Raw genomic sequence first — 8,883 nt, 5'->3', positions numbered from 1 at the left:
GACAGAAACCTCAGCAACATAAATTTCCCACTGCCACATGTATATCAAAGCTTCCAATAAGATTATCCCCTAAATCAAGGAATAAAAATGATGTACAGTACATTGTCTGCCTCTTTTGAATTGCTTGTACTTTATATCCAATTTGTATAAAAAACAAATACTATCAAGCGTCACTAATATTTGAAAAGAGAAGTTGGTTTGCTCTGTGGAATGAAATGGTTAATGCCCAGCATTCTTTACAGAGAAGTTTCTTGACATCCTGTTGTGCTTAGATGTCAATAAAGCAGTATCAGATGACTTCTCTTCCTCCCTCCCTACTCAGAAAAGGGAAAAAAAAAGGGCTGAACTTCTCTCGTGAGGGGGTGTGGCAAAAAAAGTGTACATGTTGCAAAAGAACTGTATGTTTTCTGAGGTCAGATGTTTTCTGGCTGAGCACGTGATCCCACAGTGAACGTATAAAGAGAACAATGAAGGAGGAGGACTGCTTCATTCAGAAACATCTCAGCCTCTGGAAAGAAGAAAGCAAAAAGCCTACAGAAAGACGAAAGAAAGGATAGCGAACAACAGAAAAAGGGAACAATGGCTCAGCACACTGAAAGGTGAGTGTTGGTTTTAAGATATTACTATATATATATATATATATATATATATATATATATATATATATATATATATATATATATATATATATATATATATATTCAGCATCTACTTTTCTCGTTCAGATGTTCCACATTAGAGTTCTTGGTATTTCTCGTTAACAGGTCTCTGTGACCCCAGAAAAGAAAATTTTGTATGAATAAATAGATTGTAATCCATCAATCTGATTCCATTCTAAATGTTAGCCTGATATGTGATCTTTTTGTCTGATCTTTGTAATTTTTCCCAAACTCTTTTTTTGTCCAAAGAAATGTAACTTTTTATTTGAACATATCTTGTCCTTGAAGAATAGAGAGGTCCTTTTATTATTGTCTAGAAAGGATGCTCATCTTTTTCTCTGGTTTCCTAAGATTGCCAATTTAATTCCTTTGTTAAAGGACTAATGAGAAATTCTTTAATACTAATTCTATCCTAAACCACCCCCCTTTTTCATATCTTCAATAGAAAGTTTCAGGACCTTTCAGAAGCCCTGAAGGAAAACACCAAAGATGTTCATGAAGAGGCAGAAAACACAGAATTCATGAAGATCTTCCAAAAGGGACAGGTGTCCCTTCATGAATTTAAGGTATATGTTTTGTGGTTTTGGAGGACCAATGGTTTTATGGATGAATTACAAATTAAGCTATAGATGCAGTATAATGTAACTTGGTGTAAAGGAAATAAAGATGTGTAGGTACAATAGAATGTAAGTTGATGTATAAGAAAATTGAACCAGTTATTATCCTGAGCACAGGAAACTGGACAACTCAGATTACATTAGAACCCCAGACCCTTCAAGGTTCCAGCCTTCCCATGGAAGACAAAGAACCAGACAGAAACTGGAACTGAAAATAAATTCCTAGGATAATTATGTATTTTTAAATTTCTACTATTTATTAATTTCAATGGTGCAGCCATTTCTGCCAATTACATTTGATCTGGTTTGAATTTATGGACCTTAGTATTTTAATTAAATTTAAAAAATGAAATAGAGACAGAAATCTAATGTCATCCTTCTTCTGACTTTGACTCTCTTCTCCTTAATTATGATTGGTATAAGCAATTTTGTGTTTGACTCCACTGTATTTAAGCAAATGCTTTATCTTTTGCTAAGTATAAACAAGGGTGTTATACCAATCTTAAATATGTTTATTCAGAAATAATTTTCACTAGAACTTATTCCTCAGTACACTTGGGAGTATAATGTTTGTTAAAGTTAAGGCATAATCCAAATACTGAGCTCAAGATATTCTTGAGGTGTACACTGTATATAGATTTTGCTTGAGCAGAGGAACTTCGTCAGAATGTACAACTTTATAAAAGATTGAAAATACAGAATTCTGTAAATAGAATAATTAACACATGCATTACACATTAACAAAAAGGAAACAAGCAAGGGAAACAAATTACCCCATGACAAACCTGACAGACAAGTCTACTGTGCTGATAAATATTGTTGTTCTGAAACAAAAACATTGCACCACAGCAACATTACACCATATACACCTAGAATGTATATTCAAAAAGAAATCATTCATTATATATTATATTTGCATAATATATTTAAAGTGAATTGAGGAACTCCTAAAAGAAAAAAGAAAGGAAACTGATAGTGTAAATAATAATATACAGTTTTATGTTGGAATTACAGTATAGAACAGAGGTCTCCAAACTTGACAACTTTAAGACTTGTGGACTTCAACTCCCAGAATTCTGGGAGTTGAAGTCCACAAGTCTTAAAGTTGCCAAGTTTGGAGGGCCCTGGTATAGAAGATGAGAAGACACAATTCCCTGATTCATTTTTGGATGGGAACATACTATGCATTTTTGCAATGTGTCGGTATAGGTGACCAAAGAAATGCACAAATACCTGAGTATTCATTTTCCAGTACATTTTCCAGTTCTAGACTATTTCCACTAGAAATAGTCATTAGATATAAGTGCTGAATAGATAATGGATGCTAGGCAACAAGGACACAATTAATACAATCATAATAGGGAAAAATAAGGTACAACATTTTTACTAAAGTACAATGGAAGTGATGGCAGTACAAACAAAATTCTTGAAGATGAACCTCAATTGACCAAAATACTTCTAGCAAATAAGTGTTAGAACTTCTTCAGATCTTTTCCTTTGTCGATTGGCTGATCTCTAGAAAACTAGATTGAGTGAGGGGCAAGTATAAACAAGACACATCATAACTAACTAAATTATTCAAAACCTCTGTTATTACCTAGAGAAAATTTAAATAAGTTTTGATGTGTGTGTATGGTTTTGTAACATTAGGCCTAAATTATATATAATGCAAGTATATTATGATTGGCTCTGTTGTCATTTTTATGAGTAAGAAAAAATAATGAGAAAGCAAATAGAATCAGGACAGTATGTTCCATTTTCTTCGAATGAATGTTTGCCCAAAGTTGTTGATTACCAGCTAATGGGTTAGGGAAGTTTCTGTGACTCACTACAATTTGCCATTTCCACCCAGAAGTGTTAATAATAATAGTAAAAATATATCTGGGAAAGGAACAATTATTGTATTTTTTAAAATTGCTTGGTTTTAGAGGTTCCAGAAAAAATAGCAATACATTAAATTCTCTAAGAATAATCTCCTGAAGCTGACAAAGATTTTCTACCCTTTCTAAAACTACTGAATAAGCTTCAATATCAACCATGTCTCTCAGTTCTTCCTTTCCCTAATTCTCATCTGGTACCTACTGCAACATTTCTCAAAGGAGAATCTTCAAGTTGTATCAGACATTTTTTATCTTCATCCAGCTATAGCAATTATGCAATCATAGGAGCTGAATCCTTTGAGGAGTCATCCCAACTGGCTAGGGCTTTTTTTTACTGTTTAGGATGATCAGCATTTCATGCTGCTTTTGAGAAGTAGACAATTCACAATATAAAACAAGACACAATTTTTTAAAAAGTGCAACAGACGAAATTACAAAGTAGTAATTTAGACACTAACCTCAAGACAAATACATTGTATTGCAGACACCTGATTAAAGGTTTCATCCATTAATCCGCATAATACTGCATGATCTGCCAAGTGTGAAATAGTGGCATCAAAGCGAAACCAAAGGGAAAATGCTAGTGCAATCCTTGGATATAAAAAGGATTCTAATAGCTAAATTAAGAGAGTGAGTTTTTCATATAAATTTAATAATATAGATACATAAAATAATTTCTATCACATTAAGTACTCAGGAGCATAAGAGAAAGCAGATGCTTCTAAACTGTGTTGGACAAAGCTCTAACATTATATTCTAAGTATGTGTTTTGTTGTGGTCTGAGGGTATCATACTGTACTGTTAGCTGATGGTAGAATTGTAGATCACTAAATACAACAATGGTTGACAAACTCACAATCTATATTCTCCCGTTAATATTCTCAAGCCATACAAGGGTCCAAAACCTGGGGTGAACAAATGGAAACAGCTAAATAGTGCTAAAAATTTAGCAAGATTAGAGGCCAATCTAAGACGTTAGGAAATTGCTATGTGGACATGCTACTAACTAAAGTCTATATTGGGACTGCATGACAACCTTGAAGCCAACTTCCTTCCCTTATTTGTATATTTAAGCCATTTTCTAGTATTCCTCATTTCTCGTATAACCTGTAAACCTAGCATGTTCTCGAATTGTTGTGAAACTAGCTCTTTTATCACATCTAAACAAATGTTTCATGGAATTTGGTTAATATTTAAAAGATATCTAGTTTTGTTCTTCTGATCAAATATTTTTAGACCCAATATTACACAAACTATTTTATAAAAAAACATTTTAAAATGTTAGTGGAAAAATAACACCTGGAGTCTTTTTTCTTCAAAATGTTTCTGTGAATTTTAAAAACTGGGCTTTATCTAGCAATGATGTTGCACTGTAGGATAATAATGCTGGAATAAAGTGAGGACCTAGTTTGTCTCTAATTGGTCTTATCTACTGTAGCATCTCAAAATTCTCCACATGGGGATGGAGGAGCATTTGTAGCAGAATTCTTACATGGAAAGTCAAGATAGATAAGGAAAATCACTAGAAACTTTTTTTACTACTTACAACGCACTGATTTTTTCAGAAACATTGCCAGTGTAGGTTGAGTCATTTCCAGTGTTGAAATACATGCAGTTTTAGGAAATCAATTGTATTTCCTATAGAATGTCAATAATTGGAATTCAAATGGTTAACAAGTGAAGATCAATCATATTTAATGCATATGGTGTCTCACACCTTTTTCTCAGATCAGTGAGGCAATACTACTGCATTCAACCTATTTAAGGAAGATTTTGAAACCTACATACAGTTAGATGCCAATATAAAATGTCACATCGTAACCATTCCAAATGACATGAAAGGGTTGAACACAATTTGTAAACAATCAAATAAAATTGCCCAGACATCAAATGCTACCAAAACTGAATTCTTAGCAGCCTTTTCCGCCTAAAATTGGAATCCAAAAATCATGAACGCTGTGGCTTTTTAATAGGAAGGTGAATCTAAATATCAAATCAAATACATAAGAAACATTTATGACTGAAGAGAGGTTTTGTAACTGTTTTTCTTTTCCTCCCTGTCCTTGTTTTAGCTTTATTTGGGTTCTCTGTATTACATCTACGTGGCCCTGGAGGAAGAGTCTGAAAGGAACAAGGACAACCCAGTCTATGCGCCTGTTTATTTCCCCAATGAGCTGAATCGCACAGCTGCACTGGAAGATGATCTGGAATATTTCTATGGTCCCACATGGAAGAAAGACATCCAGTGCCAGGAGGAAACTCAGAAATATGTGGATAGGATACATCATGTGGGCCAGCATGAACCTGAACTTTTAGTGGCCCATGCTTACACTCGATACCTAGGAGATCTGTCTGGTGGCCAAATTCTGAAGAAAATTGCCCAGAAATCTCTTAGTTTGCCCAATACTGGAAAAGGGCTGTCTTTCTTCAATTTCTCTGCAATCACCAACATCAGCAAATTCAAACAGCTTTATAGAGCTCGGATGAACAGCATTCCCGTGGATTCTTCTACTATTGAGAGAATTGTTGAAGAGGCCAGAAAATCTTTTCTTTTGAATATTGAAGTGAGTAATTAGTCACATATTTAATTTTTGCAAACTGAAGAAATAAGTAATTTTAAGAAGTACAAATCTCCTACTTAAACATTGATTGCTGTTTTATCTGGTAGATTGAAATATCTCCTTCTTTATCAAAAACAATCAATAACAATGGGATGAACAATGCTATGATTTTCATAGAACTTTTCCTCCAGCTAAATAACTGAACAAAAACATAAGAAAAAGATAAAGATGATTATAATGCTAAAGTTTGGGCATAGTAGAAATAATTGTGCTGCATTTAAAAAGCTTAAGATTACCCTCTGAAATAAAACAACCTGCTCTATTAGAATCAACCAGTCTAAACAATAACTAATTAACATATTACCATATTCTTAAAATGCTTCAACAGTACCCTACAAATTGATTTGGTTGGTTTTTACAAAGGAGCAGATTTCATGAAAAGAGGGGGGGGGGATTCTTTGAAAATATAGATGGAAGTATTCAAATCTATCAAAAATCCTTGCTTAGTGACATCTGTTTGTAGACAATTACCTTACCTCAGCATTTAACTTCAGCCTGGTTTCTTTCACTATATTTTTATACCATTTTATATCAATTGAATATTATTAAGATACTATTATATCTCAAAGAACATTGTGGGAAAGGACGAAGGAGTTATAGCAGCTCTACTGAGAAAAAGCATAGAAAACGCTTTAGAAAAAGCATGGCAATCTTAGAAAACCATAGGGCACTAATATTATAAAATGGTTTCATAATACCAGAACCTTTAAGTTCAAATTCCACTGATACAAATGAAATATTATGTAGTTGATTAGGAGATATGAATTGGAGTTCTTTGTTTTTCTCCTCCCATGTTACTGGTACTGCAAATAGATTTTCTTTATCTACACATAGAAACATTTCTACAGGAAGAACCAAATTTTCACATTTATCTATGCACTAGATTTGTAGTGTCTCATATTCAAATTATATTCATGACTGATATCCATTATTGCAAAGTAGATGACCACCATTGAACATATTAAACATCCATTTTCTGTGTTGCTTTCCATATCTAAAGTTATTCTGAAGTAGGAAGACTGGAAGATAAGCAGACTTTCTAAATTCCTTAAAATGGGTCTCACAAAATCTAAATTGAGGAATGAAGAGAAAGAATACTTCTCTGCAATTAAACTACTCTATGGTTCATTTTTCTCAGGTGTTTCAGGAGCTGCAAAAGTTCGTGAATCAAGGCAAGCCTCCACAGAACGATCATCTTGGGAAATCCAAATTAGATTTTCACACAACAGGAAACAACAGAATACAGAGTAAGAAATTATTTTAGCTTTCAGATTGTTTTTGCAACCGCAATGAAAAAACAATTCATTAATATTCACTATCGTTTGTAATTTATTATCTTATTTTTATCCTGGATAATTGAAAAATCACTATATATTATAAAATATGCCCACTTAGAATGATTTTCACACCTCCCCTTGCCACCTACTTCCCCTGTGCATCTAAAATATCTACATTTGGTATAGGCCATATGTTAAACATGGAACATTTTCAATTAGTGATATGAAAACAGATGGAAAACTAATTTACAGCTATAAGTTACAAGTGAAATTCTACCAAAGATTGCATGTGCAATATATTTCATAAATATACAAAATATTTCATACAATAATCCAGAGACAGGAGAACTAGAGGAGCATCTTGTCACATATCTTGAATAATTTCATCATTTTTAGGATAACAAGATGTACATATTTACCATGTTGATATCACCATGGACACTGCTGTTTAAAGATGTATGTTCATATATTTGATTGCATAACTATAAGACTATACTAACTTTTCATGATCTTGCTTACAAGTTGTACATTCCGTCATCACACTCCCCACCCCACAGTTAATTCATTTGAAAGCTACAACCACCAAATGGTTGTCTATCACACAATTTAAGTCAACACAATTGTAATATATAGTCTCATAAACTTTGCAGTGTTACTGCAATATGCTCTACTTTGCAAAGCTACTAAGTACTAGGTATTTAGTGATGCTATGACTGTGACTAAAAAACATTGCTGTGCTTAATGATTTAGTAATATCACCTTTCCAGCTGGTTTTCATTCTGAACACTTTTTGTTTTCCTAATACAGCACCAAAGAAAAGTGGCCAAGCACAGATGAAGCATACAGACCTGCTACCCAGCACGCCACTCTTGCGTTGGACTCTCGCTCTTTTCTTCTTAGCAACAACAGTTGTTGTGGGCTTGTATGCTCTATGAACTGAAAAGAACTTAAGCACTTTTACTACTTGCCTATTCCTGAATTAATGCATTCTTTTAAAAAAAAGAAATGAGGGTTGCAGATTTAGATTATCTAGCATATTGGAAGCGCTGAGCTTGACTATTTCTCCAGTTTTAGGTATTGTTGTTTTACCAACAGCTTTTTTAAAGAACTTTGTGTCAAATACATTTCTCTAAAGAACCTGAAATGCCACTTTATGACATGCCATTAAACCAATAAGAAGCTAAGATGAGAAAAGAATGATGACTTGCCATCTGGAATATGTGAGGAATAAATCAAGCTGTGATTTTTTTTTCAGTGTTCATGTACAATATTTTCTATATAGTATGTGTTGCATTGCTTTTCTTTGTCCTAAAATGCAAGAGTGCTAAAACAATGACTTTATGTGACACACTTTAAAGCAGATGTGCCTTAGGAATGACCTTTCAAGAACAGAGTAAAAGATTCTTGTATTTGTACTTTGTACTTTTAAGTTATATGTACTTTCATTAAAGCTCCTTCTAAGTTAACTCAACTGTGTACTTTTATGTGTTTATCAGATTGTTTGAAGAATGTTTGCCTTTCCACACTGGGTTATATAACTGATAGAAATGGACTAATCAGTTCTCTGCCATAAAAGTAATTTATCCCTGTGTTTAGGAAGATAATTAAATCATTCGGTAAAAAATCAATATTGAAAAGGCATTTATTGGAAGGACATAACATGTGATCTCTTTAACAGCTGTTTTATGTTTTAGAGTCAAGCAATCCACACATTTCAACATTTATTTCCTTAGTGTTATTGGCTAACCTAGGGTTACTTTATCATATTTTAGACAGCTTCAGGAAAAATGCATTTTGTTAAGGCTTATTTTAAGTCTAGAGAATATTTA

The 8,883-nt window shown here is 33.2% G+C and overlaps 1 protein-coding gene across 1 annotated transcript; it reads left to right on the top strand.

Moving 5' to 3' along the window:
* Positions 1-488: 488 nt before the first annotated feature.
* HMOX1 (heme oxygenase 1) lies at positions 489-8,520 on the top strand. The gene is made up of 5 exons (XM_026695539.2): positions 489-599; positions 1,105-1,225; positions 5,229-5,720; positions 6,916-7,024; positions 7,862-8,520. Exons 1-5 carry the CDS (start codon positions 580-582, stop codon positions 7,987-7,989), a joined length of 870 nt encoding a protein of 289 aa, XP_026551324.1. The 5' UTR covers positions 489-579; the 3' UTR covers positions 7,990-8,520.
* Positions 8,521-8,883: the final 363 nt, after the last annotated feature.

Source organism: Pseudonaja textilis, chromosome 5, assembly GCF_049901715.1.
Source record: "Pseudonaja textilis isolate UNSWEBS1 chromosome 5, rPseTex1.2, whole genome shotgun sequence".
Classification (NCBI taxonomy): domain Eukaryota; kingdom Metazoa; phylum Chordata; class Lepidosauria; order Squamata; family Elapidae; genus Pseudonaja; species Pseudonaja textilis.
The sequence above is the reverse complement of the archived record's forward strand: the minus strand, read 5'-3'. Positions and strand labels throughout refer to the sequence as shown.